Here is an 11,263-nt window from a genome sequence, read left to right on the forward strand (position 1 = left end):
AGTGAGAGAGCGGCTCTGGTGGGCACCTGGCCTTCAGCCAGGGTCAACCCACCACAATTGGGGACCAAAGGGACACTGAGATTGGCGACCAATGGGACACAGGGACCAAGGACCCAGGAGATGATGGAAAGAGGAGACCCAGGGGGACCCTCAGGGACTGGGGTGCTGCTGGACAGGATAATTGAGGGGACATGGGTGTCACTTCCCACCTGCAGCTGGCTCTCAGCATCCAGGGTGCTGGTGGGTTCATCAAGGACAAGGACACGAGGGTCCCTCACCAAGGCACGAGCAATGGCCACCCCCTGCCGCTGTCCCCTGGGGAGCTGCCCCCCCCAGCTCGCCCACCTCTGCGTGAAACGGCCGTCAGTGTGGGGACATGGGGACAGCGAGGGGGAGGGGCACCTCCTACCTGTGTCATAGCCCCGGGGCAGGCAGGCGATGAAGGTGTGGGCACCCGCACGGGTGGCTGCCACTGTCACCTGCGCCCAGCTCCAGCTCTCCGGCCCGTAGGCGATGTTGGCGTGGAGTGAGCGGGAGAAGAGCGCCAGCTCCTGGGGGACGGCGGCCACCTGCGGCACAGGGGACAGCTGGGGACACGGTGGGGATGTGGGGGGGACATGGTGTGGCAGTGGGGGTAGATGGTGGGGACGTGGCTGGGGATGCTGCAGGGACGTGGTGGGGATGGTTGGGGACAGAACCATTGCATCACAGACTGGTTTGGGTTGGAAGGGACCTCCCAGCCCATCCAGTTCTAACCCCCTGCCACAGGCAGGGACACCCTCCACTAGCCCAGCTTGCCCAAAGCCCCATCCAGCCTGGCCTTGAATGCTTCCAGGGATCCAGGGACAGCCACAGCTTCTCTGGGCAACCTGTGCCAGGGCCTCACCACCCTCACAGGGAAGGATTTCTGCCTTACATCTCATCTCCATCTCCCCTCCTGCAGCTTTAGGCCATCACCTCTCAAGCCTGGAAGGGATGCCATCCAGAGGCACCCTTCCCTGAGTGCGACCGTCCAGCCAATTCCTTATCCTCCATCCGTCAAATCCACGTCTCTCCAATTTAGAGACAAGGACGTTGTGTGGGACAGTGTCAAATGCTTTGCACAGGTCCAGGTAGATGACATCAGTCGCTCTCCTTGTCCAGCAACACTGTAACCCCATCAGAGAAGGCCACCAAAGTTCTTAGGCATGATTTGCTCTTAGTGAAGCCACATTGGCTGTCACCAATTTTAATGGCCCAGCCCACTCAGTGCGTTAGGGTGAGGTTAACTTTTTACTCCTGAGTACCGTGCAGAGAATTAACGACAATTACTCTAACGGTTCAAACACACTGCTTGGCCAGCAGTGGGTGCGTCCTGGAGCCGGCTGGAAGTGACTCCATCCAACACGGGGGCAGCTCCTGGCATCTCCTCAGAGAAGCCCCCCACTACCAAACCCTTGCCACGTAAACCCAACAGTCCCCAGCACCGGGAAGGACCTTTCTCCACCAGCTCCCTCACGTGGTTCCCATCAGAACTGAGGCCTTGCTGCACACATAAGGCCGTTGCTTTGAGCAGCTTGAACTCCAGAGATCATGGTCCTTCAGGAACAAACACGGTTCTTGGCCCTGCACCGGGATCCTGCAACAGGAAGCAAATACACTGCTGGTACCATCGGGTTAGCGGGTGTCCCCTCAGGCACCGGGAGGGGACAAGGGCTGCCTGCAAGGGACAGTCCCAGCAGACACGTCCCACCAGGCCTCTGCCCATCCCACCGCAGGACGGTTTCCGCATGGGACTCACCTCTGGTTGAAGCTGCTGCCATCCACCCACTCCAGGCGCTCGCCTTGTCTCCGCAGCCCAAGCCAGACATCAGTGTTGCCCTTGAGGCGCAAGAGAAACTCCTGGGTAGGAAAGACAAGCCAACAGTCAGGAGCTGCTGCCGGCCCCACGCTGGTCCCTGCCGGCCTCGCAGGCAGCCCCAGCCCTGCACCACCACCACTGGCCCTGGGATGGCAGCAGCTCCCTCCCAACGGCTGCTCCAACAGGCTCCAGCGCTTCTGAACGAGCTCACCAGCCCCAGGCTCCACACCCAGGGTCTGCACCCAACCCAGGAAACCCCCTTCCTTCACCCCCCCGCAGCCACAACAGCCCCTCACTCACCATTTCCCACTCCCTCTGGAGCACAGCCAGCGAGGCCCCGTGTGAGGAGCACCACTCCTGGCTCCACTCCCAGCTCCCCTCCTCATTCGAGAGGTAGTAGCAGATGTTGCGATACCCAACCCAGTCGTCAGGACAGGCCAGCACCGGAGTTGGACAGCCTTCATGTCTCCCTGCTGGAGAGGGAAAAGGAGAAGGGAAGAAGGTCAGAGGATTCTCCTCCGCAGGGAGCAGGGGACACAGCTCTGCAGGGCAGGGAAGGAGGTAACCACAGGCTCCCCCCACAGGGATCCCCAATTTGCTCCCAGGGACCGAGAAGGAGCAGACACCCCAGGCGTTAACAGCCTGTCCCCACAGCACAGGTGAGGGTGTCCCTGCTCCTCCCCAGGACCCCTCAGACAGGGTGGGGGCACAGCCATTCCAAGGGCCTGGCCCCATCACGCTCCCCCCACACCAACAGTTGCCCCAGCCCAGAGGGGAAGGGGCCACATCCAGCCTGGTACTGCGTGGGCCGGGTTGCTGGCAGCACACACGGTCCTGTGCCAAGGGGCCAGAAGGAGGCAGCTGCTCCTCCCTTACCTGATTGTACAGGAAGAGCGGCAGCCAAAGCTAGGACCACAACCACCACCAGGACGTACGCTAGATAGGGACCGCACCGCTTGCCTGCGGGAGGAAAAAGTCACTCGAAACAGACGGTGCTGTCCCAGAGCAGGCACGGCCCTCACATCCCCGCCACCCCCAACACAAGCTACCCAGGGATCGCAGGAGGGACCCCCTAGGGGACGGCCCACAGCAGGAGAGCTGCCAGACAGATGGCGAAGTGGTGGGGAGCTGCTACAGACCACCTGATGGGAACTGAGCACAAGACGAGGCCTTTTCCAGACAGCTGGAAGAAGCGTCACACTTGCCAGCCCCAATCCTCCCAGGGTGACACCACCACCAAGACATTGTCCCCTCCCTACAGGTCACAGGGGTGGCCCCACACTCACCCAGAACTCTTCTGTGTGTCCTTTTGTCTGGATACCCAGGCACCTCTGTGTGGGAGGATGCCTCTTCGTCCTGGGGACCCAGGGGCTCCTCCATGTTCCTACTGGTACAGGGGAATGCCTCCTCCTCCCCTTGTCCCATGGGAAAGGGATGTAGAAGCACTTTGCTTGTGATAAGCAGAGTCTTGTGCCCAAGGCATCACAGCTGCTGGCAGAGGCTGTTCCAAGCCAGGCTTAGATCTTGTTTTACCATCACAGCTGCTATTGGGAGATTGCCAAGAACATGCTGAGGACACACCAGACCAGGACTTCTAATTCTATTAATAGAAGCAAGGCACTCGCTGGCTAGGAGTGTCTCCCTTCCCGGCTCAGCCGACACACAGGAAGGAAGCACCAGCACCCAGAGAGGCAGGAACGGGGTGCACCTGGCAGAACAAGGCACCACAGCAGCCCCCAGACACCAAAATCGGAGGCCCAGGGTGTCCTTAACAAAACATCAAGGATACCGAGTCAAAGTCGGCACACAACATCCCACCCCCACCTGGGCAGAGGATACCGAGGGTGGGTCTCAGCCCTGTTTTACAAACAGATGAGCACACAGGATTAAAGGGGGACAGGAGGACAGGGCTGCTCCCCTGCACCGCCCAGAGGCAGCTCAGCCGGAAAAGCTCCAAGTGATGCCATGCGGCGACAGGACGAGGGGGAATGGTCTTAACCAGAGGGTTTTACCCCAGAGGGCAGATGCAGCCCAGATCTAAGGGGGACACAGGCACATCCCAGCGCCTGGCTACTCCCCGCTGCTGGCACAGGACGGGGACAGCGCAGGCCGAGCCCGCCCAAGACCATCACACTGTTCACCCCAGGGGTGCTGGCGGCGGCTGGGCCAAGCAGCTCCCGCCGTGCCGGTGCCCTGAAGGGTTCCCAAGCCCCACAGACTCAGCACGGCTCCCCGCCCGGCACGGCTCAGGGCACAGCGCCAAGGGGGGGCCCACAAGCGGCCGCTCCCTCAGCAGCCCCAGGAGGGAGGCGGGAAAGCCGGGGGGAACACGGCGAGCAATACAGGGACGGGGAGCCCTCCCCGCACCCCACAACCACCGGGCCCGAGCACCACCGCCCGCCCGGCCCCTACCTCCGCCGCTGCCCACGTGCGCCCGCACCGCTCTGAGGAAAGCGCCGCTCTGCTCTTTAAAGGTGGCCCGCCCGCTCGCCCACCAATCAGCGCGCAAAAGGTGAGGAGTGGCGGGGGAAGCAGCCAATCGAGACCACTTATATTTTAGCCCCGCCCCCGTAACCTGTCGCTGCCCGCTGTGAGGGAGGTGGGGGCGGGCTGGGCTGCTGCCGCCGGAGCGGCTTTCTGGGGGGACTTGTGATGGCGGGGGGCTGTCCTTACCACACCCAACAGTTTTGCCTTTTTCTTCTGATTTTCCTCCCCATCCCATGGGGCAGGAGGAGCAGGCAAAGGGCTCGGCTGCCGGCTGGGGCTGAACCACGACAGGGCCCAACGCTGGAGCAGTTGGTGAAGAACTGGAGCCCGTGGGCACCGGACACGAGGGACAGCGGGTGCAAGGGACACCTCCCAGAAGCCCCGGGGGGGTGCCCACACTCCCCAGTTTTTGTACCATTTTCCCAGCTTTTTCACCCATAAACCCCCAGGGTGGCAGAGCCGGGGTGGGGAGAGCCGTGGGGCACCTGGGTGTCCCCCTCCCCCAGGGACAGACAGGTCGTGGGGGTCTCGGGGTGCCCCAGGGGAAGGGGACAAGAGCAGGGCCGGGGGGGCGGGTGTAGAACTGCGACTTGGGGGGCCCAGGGGTGACCCCAGGCTGGGGGGGGGGGAACAGGCGAAGTGGGGGTGCGGGGGGATCTCGGGCCCTGAGGAGGGGTCGGGGGGGGCTGAGGGCTGGGCTGCCCCGTGGGGGGTCCCGGCCCGAGGATCCCGGGGGGTGGCGGGGTCCCGGTTGGTCCCGGGGAGCTCCTGTCCCCGCCCCTCCCCCCGCGCTCCCTCCGCCGCTTTCGCTTCTCCCCAACCTGCAGAGGCGGGATCTGCCCGGCGCCCGGTGACGTCCGAAGCGTCTCGGGCTGCCATTGGCGGACGGGCTCTGGCGGAGCCAATCGCGGGGCGAGGCGGGTCCTGGGGCGGGTCTTGGGTCGGCGCGAGGCTCGTGGGGCCGGTGCGGGCGCGGTGCCGGAGCGGAGCGGAGCGATGGGGCCGGGCGGGGCGCTGGGGCTGGGGCTGCTGCTGGGGGTCCTCGGCGGGGCAGCGAGCGGTGAGCGCGGGCGGGGACCCGGGAGCCCGTTCCTTGGCGCCGGGACCCCCCTGGACCCCCTTTCCTGGTCCCCGGTGCCCCGTTCCCCGGGCACGGGGACCCCCCTCCATGACCTCCCCCTCCATCCCGGGTGACCAGGACCCCCCTGGAGCCCCTTTCCTGGGCACGTGGGCACCCTCCCGGGCACCGGGACCCCCCCCCTTGACCTTCCCTTCCGTCCCGAGGCACCGGGACCCCCTTGGACCCTCTTTGCTGCGCACCGGGACCCCCCTGGACCCCCTCTCCTGGGCACCGGGAACCCCCCTGGCACGGGGACCCCCCCGGTCCTCCTCCCTGGACACCGAGTACCCCCTGGGAACACCTCCCAGACCCCCGGGTCTGCCTTCCTGGGCCCCGCCCCCCCCGCCCATGCCCCTGATCTGCTTCTTGACGCTGGGGACCCCCCTGTACCCCCCTTCCTGGGCACCTGGGGTCCCCCACCCCCCGGGCCCCCCTTTCATTGACACCAGGGACCCCCTGGGCTTCCCTTCCTGGGAACCAGGACCCCCCTCCTGGACACACCTCGCTCCCCCAACACCCCCCCACCAGTCACAGCCCCCCTGCAGCTGCCCCCCATCCCCCCCGGATCTGCTCCCCTGGGACCCCCACCCATCCTCGCTGCCCCCCCCTGGACCCCCACCCCTTGGGCACCCTCACCCCTGTCCCCCCGAGCCCCCCAATCCCTCACCGTCCCCCGTGTTCCTGCAGAGCTCCATTCCCTGCAGTACTTCCACATTGGGGTGTCAGAGCCCAGCCCGGGGGTGCCCCAGTTCGTGTCCGTGGGGTACGTGGACGGGAACCTCATTTCACGCTACGACAGCGAGACAGGGAAGACGGTGCCTGGGGCGGACTGGATGAGGGACAACCTGGATCAGTGGTACTGGGACGGGCAGACCCAGATTGGACAGAACAATCAGAAGGTTAACCGTGTGAACCTGGACACAGCGCGGGACCGCTACAACCAGAGCGGGGGTGAGTGCGGGCTGGGACGGAGCTCTGTGGGGCTGGGAGGAGGCTCCGTGGGATGCGAGAGTTCCCACCCCCCCCCACAAGACCCTGCCCTGCCCCACGCTCCTGCCCCGGCTTGTGCCGACCCTTCCCTGCCCGGTGCCATTGTCAGAGGGCTCCCAGCCACCCTATCCCCCAGTGTGAGGGGGTCCCGGCTGCCTGTCCCAGCCCCACAGTCCTTGGGATCCCTTGTCCCAGAGCCGGGGGGGCTTCTGGCCGCCCCACCCAGCGCATCCCCGCCCCACAGTGCCCAGCACCCCATCCCAGGACTGGGCCACCACATCCCAGCCCCTTGCCATCCCCACGGCAGTCGAGACCCCCAGAACCGGAGGGGGTCTCATCCCCTCGCCATTCCTGTGGTACATTGTACCCCCCACCCCAGAGGCAGAGGGGCTCCCCCCACACACCCCACCTCCTTGTCCCCCCCTCAATGGCACTCAGGACCCTGTCCCAGCCCGTCGCTGTCGCAGGGTGCTATGGGGCTGGGTGCCAGCTCAGCCATGCCCTGGGCGCAGGGGGTCTGGATCACGGCTGTACGTGACGCCCCGAGTGCTGTGGGCCCTGGGCAGGATGGGGGGCAGCTCTGGTGCTGGTGCCCGATCCCCCCGGACCTCACACAGGGCTGGAGTGGGGGGTGCTGCTGGGGGGTCCATGCCCCACTGAAGGCCCAGGGCTGTGGCAGCCCCTCAGCCCCGTCTCCCTGGTCGTGTTTCAGGGGCTCACACGCTGCAGCGCATGTACGGCTGTGACCTCCTGGAGGATGGTAGCACCAGGGGGTATTGGCAGGACGCCTACGTCGGGAGGGACTTCATCGCCTTTGACATGGACACGATGACGTTCACTGCGGCGGACGCAGCAGCGCAAATCACCAAGAGGAAGTGGGAAGCGGACGGGACTGTCGCTGAGCGACAGAAGCACTACCTGCAGAACACCTGCGTTGAGTGGCTGAGGAAATACGTGAGCTACGGGCAGGCCGTGCTGGAGAAGAAAGGTGAGGGCGAGACGGGGACCCCGGGGACCGGCCAGCGTGGGCGCGTGTGCCAGCCCTCACCGCCACCCCCTCCGCAGAGCGCCCCACGGTCCGAGTGTCGGGGCAGGAGACCCCCGGGATCCTGACCTTGCACTGCCGCGCTTACGGCTTCTACCCGCGGCCCATCACCGTCAGCTGGCTGAAGGACGGCGAGGTCAGGGACCACGAGACCGAGCGGGGCAGCATCACGCCCAACAGCGACGGCACCTACTACACCTGGGCCTCCATCACGGCCCGCCCGGAGGAGAAGGACAAGTACCGGTGCCGCGTGGAGCACGCCAGCCTGCCCGAGCCCGGGCTTTTTGCGTGGGGTGAGCCCGGTGGCCTTGGGCACGTGGAGCGGTGGGCTGGGGTGGTTCCCCTTCCCCTCCTCACAACCCTGCTCTCCCCCAGAGTCGGAGTCCAACCTGTTGGCCATCGTGTTGGGCGTGATTGTTGCCATCCTGGCTGTCATCGCCATCATCGCTGGAGTCGTCATTTTGAAGCAGAGATCAGGTAAAGCACCGGGGTGGTGAGGCAGAGGGGTGTGGGAGGAAGGCAGGGCCCGGGGGTCCAGGAGGGGCTCTGGGCACGAGCTGCTGCGCTCTGGGGAGCCCCCGAGCCTGACGGTGAAGCGTGGTGGATGCTGATGCCTCTCTCTTTCTGCAGGGAAGAAGGGCTACGGCATGGCGTCAAGTGAGTACCGGGGGCAGGTCTGGCTCCAGCCGCTGCCCAGTGCCGGGGTGGTCTCGTGGCTCCGGTTTCTGGCCGCTGCCGGCATTTCCCCATCCCCCGTCCTCCCTGTGCTGCCCCTCTTTACAGCCCCGTAGCGGGGACGTGTGGCAGAGGTGGTGTCTCCCCTCCGGTGCTCGCGGTGCCATCCTCCTCTCCCGGTGGCTGCAGCGTGGCCACGGCTCCCGGGCCAGCTCCTGGCACGTGCACTGAGCCCGCAGCGAGCAGGGGGCTGGCAGCTCACGGCTATTTCTCCCTCGCAGGCACGGACGGGGGATCTGGCAGCTCGGCCCAAGGTACGGCATGGGACCAGGGGGGGTGGACGGGGGCAACCCCAGCTCTCTGTGCTCCCCCGTGGGACCCGTGGCCAGAACAACGCCGGGCTGCGGGAGGGGGACGCTGAGACCCCCCGAGCAGAGGGTTGGGGACAGGGAGGCGGCCCTGGGTGACACTGTCTCTTCCTCTGGTCCCTGCAGTGATGAACGCCTAACCGCTCCACGAGGGACTGGGGGGCTGGATGCGGCCCCCTGCCCTCTCACCGGCTGGACACAGAGGTGCTGGAGGCAGCTGGGAGCTGCCCGCAGAGAGCTGGTCACGCTGCGCCTGCCCACCACACTACGCTTGTGGCTCTTCTGGCTGGGTGAACTGCCTTCTTTACAATACTTTTAAAATCCCGATGCCTGGGATGCTCTGGCAGCCTTGGGTCGAGGGCTGAGCTGATTTTATCTGAGATAGAGCTGATTTTCTTCACAGCAGCCCAGCATGGTGAGGTGTTTAGGATTGCGTTGGGTCTGGCTGAGATGGAGTTAATTTTCCTCATATTAGCCCAGTTTCAGCTGAGAGGGTTAATCGTCTTCATAGTCAGTAGCATGGGGCTATGGTTTGGATTTGTGCCGGAAGCAGTGTTGATAACCGAGAGACGTGTTTGTTATCTGGAGCTGTTGTTGTTGAGCAGTGCTTCCCCAGAGCCAAGGCCTTTGCTGGTTCTCGCACGGCCCCGCCAGCGGGATGGCTGGGGGTGCCCAAGGAGTTGGGAGGGGACACAGCCAGGACAGCTGACCCCATGGACCAAAGGGATATTCCATCCCATATGATGTCATGCTCAGTTTATAAGGGGCTGGGGGAAGGGGAAGGTGAGGAGATGGCTGTATTCACAGTGATGGCGTTTGTCTTCCCAAGTAACCGTTGCGCGTGACAGAACCCTGCTTTCCTGGAGATGGCTGAACAGCTGCCTGCAATGGGAAGTGGTGAATGAATTCCTTGCTTTGCTTTGCTTGTGCACGCAGCTTTTGCTTTAGCTATTAAATTGTCTTTATCTCAACCTATGAGTTTTCTCACTTTTACTCTTCCAATTCTCTCCCCCATCCCGATGGGGGGGAGTGAGCGAGTGGCTGCGTGGTGCTCAGCTGCTGGCTGGGGTAAAACCCCGACAGTCCTTTTTGGCACCCATTGTGGGGCTCGAAGGGTTCAAGATAATGACAGATTTGATTGGAATATGCTACATTGAATTTATAGTTCTTGCTCTTTAGCTGTTAATTGGCAGCTTCCTGTGCTTGCCCTGGGCCTTGCTTGCCTTACTGTATGTTACAGGCTAGTGCTCGTTAGTGGCTGCTTTTTGCTTTTGCTGCTCGCCGTACTGCTTATCACCTTACCGTGCTGTTCCTGGGAACATTTTGATAACAGCAATGGCAACGTACCCAGGCTGGCAGGTGCCCAGGGCAACGCTGCTGTTCCTGTGCTGTTTGTTATAACTTTTGCCAAGCCGCTATCTTTTGTAGTTGCGCGGAGTTTTAAGTAAATTTGTGATGTTTGAACCTCTCGAGTAATTGTCGTTACTCCCGATTACCGCACAGAGAATTAAAAAGTTAACCTCACCCACTGAGTGGGACGGGACAGTGATGTTGCGGTGGAGTGAGCAGGAGAAGAGCACCGGCTCCTGGGCGACAGCCGCCACCTGCAGCGGAGGGGAGGGCTGGGGACATGGCAGGGATGTGGGGGTACGTCGGGGGAAAGTAGGGGGGACATGGCTGGGGATGTGGCAGGGACCTGGTGGGGATGGCTGGGGACAGGGTGGGTATGGGGCAAGGAGATGGTGGGGATGGATGGGGACGCTGCAGGGGACGTGGCAGGGGACTTGGCAGGGACACGGACGGGACAGCCGAGGATGCAGCAGGGATGCAGCGGTGACATGGCAGGGACATGGCGGGGATCGGGATACAGTGGGGACACAACTAGGGACGTGGCAGGGATGGCTGGGGACACAGCTGGGGACATAGCAGGGGGAACATCTGGGGACACGGCAGGGATGCGTTGGTGACATGGTGGGGATGGCTGGGGACATGGCGTGAGAAGTGGTGGGGACACGGTGGAAGCGGCCTGTGGATGTGGTAGGGATGTCTGGGGATGCGTCGGGGATGTCTGGTGACACGGGGTGCTGGCGAGGTCATGGTGAGGATGGCTGGTGACACGGGGGTGGCAGTGGGGACCCGTTGGGGGTGGCTGGTGACACAGGGGTGGGAGTGGGGACCAGTGGGGACATTGTGTGATAGGGCGGTGGCAGCACCTGGCAGCGCAGGTAGGCGTGCTGGTAGTCAGGGAGGGGATGACCATCCAGTAGCACCCGCCCGGCCCCCGGCGGGCGCAGGCACAGGACCAGGGACACCAGGGTGCTCTTCCCTGCCCCTGGGGGGGCCACCACCGCCAGCACTTCCCCGGGGTGCAGCTCCAGGGACACGCCCTGGGGGGGACAGAGGTGACACCCCCACACCCCCTCCTGCAGTGTCCCCGGCCCTCCCCATACTCTCCCTGCCATGTCCCCATGTCCACGTGCCATGTCCCCTCACCATGCCCCCATGCCCTCCCTGCCAGGTCCGTGTCCCCATGTCCCCCACCATGTCCCTCTGTCCCCCCAATCAAATCAGAGTAGGATAATAAGAACAAAACTCAAACCCGCTTCCCCCCATCCCTCCCTTCTTTCCAGGCTCAACTTCACTCCTGATTTATCTCCCTCCTCTCCCCCAGCACCACAGGGGGACGGGGAATGGGGGCTGTGGTCACTTCATCACCCCTTGTCTCTGATGCTCCTTCC

General features: G+C 63.9%; 2 protein-coding genes across 4 annotated transcripts; one reads left to right on the top strand and one right to left on the bottom strand.

The window, feature by feature from the left end:
• Positions 1-1,234: 1,234 nt before the first annotated feature.
• LOC129198366 (C-type lectin domain family 2 member B-like) lies at positions 1,235-4,307 on the bottom strand. 3 transcript variants are annotated; one of them, XM_054807630.1, is made up of 6 exons: positions 4,253-4,307; positions 3,127-3,384; positions 2,717-2,800; positions 2,141-2,313; positions 1,781-1,881; positions 1,235-1,618 (listed from the first exon to the last, which is right to left on the bottom strand). In XM_054807630.1, the coding sequence occupies exons 2-6, from the start codon at positions 3,263-3,265 to the stop codon at positions 1,495-1,497; spliced, it is 621 nt and encodes a 206-aa protein (XP_054663605.1). In that variant the 5' UTR covers positions 3,266-3,384; positions 4,253-4,307; the 3' UTR covers positions 1,235-1,494. The 3 variants fall into 3 exon arrangements, with proteins under 3 accessions (XP_054663605.1, XP_054663604.1, XP_054663606.1); XM_054807629.1 differs by having other exon boundaries at positions 3,127-3,440; positions 4,253-4,280; XM_054807631.1 differs by having other exon boundaries at positions 3,127-3,381; positions 4,253-4,273.
• Positions 4,308-5,308: 1,001 nt separating this feature from the next.
• Positions 5,309-8,802, top strand: LOC129198340 (class I histocompatibility antigen, F10 alpha chain-like). Its single transcript, XM_054807569.1, has 8 exons — positions 5,309-5,387; positions 6,135-6,398; positions 7,150-7,425; positions 7,503-7,775; positions 7,858-7,959; positions 8,113-8,139; positions 8,439-8,471; positions 8,652-8,802. Exons 1-8 carry the CDS (start codon positions 5,324-5,326, stop codon positions 8,663-8,665), a joined length of 1,053 nt encoding a protein of 350 aa, XP_054663544.1. The 5' UTR covers positions 5,309-5,323; the 3' UTR covers positions 8,666-8,802.
• Positions 8,803-11,263: the final 2,461 nt, after the last annotated feature.

This window comes from Grus americana, chromosome 32, assembly GCF_028858705.1.
Source record: "Grus americana isolate bGruAme1 chromosome 32, bGruAme1.mat, whole genome shotgun sequence".
In the NCBI taxonomy this organism is placed as follows: Eukaryota; Metazoa; Chordata; class Aves; order Gruiformes; family Gruidae; genus Grus; species Grus americana.

Coding starts and splice junctions, on each gene's coding strand:
- LOC129198366 (XM_054807630.1), bottom strand. CDS start 3,265: ATGGGACAAGGGGAGGAGGAGGCATTCCCCTGTACCAGTAGGAACATG. Junction 2,314..2,716: donor CGCTCTTCCTGTACAATCAG/GTAAGGGAGGAG, acceptor TTCCCTCTCCAG/CAGGGAGACATGAAGGCTGT. Junction 1,619..1,780: donor GGCAGCAGCTTCAACCAGAG/GTGAGTCCCATG, acceptor TTCCTGTTGCAG/GATCCCGGTGCAGGGCCAAG.
- LOC129198340 (XM_054807569.1), top strand. CDS start 5,324: ATGGGGCCGGGCGGGGCGCTGGGGCTGGGGCTGCTGCTGGGGGTCCTC. Junction 7,426..7,502: donor GGCCGTGCTGGAGAAGAAAG/GTGAGGGCGAGA, acceptor CCCCCTCCGCAG/AGCGCCCCACGGTCCGAGTG. Junction 7,776..7,857: donor GCCCGGGCTTTTTGCGTGGG/GTGAGCCCGGTG, acceptor GCTCTCCCCCAG/AGTCGGAGTCCAACCTGTTG.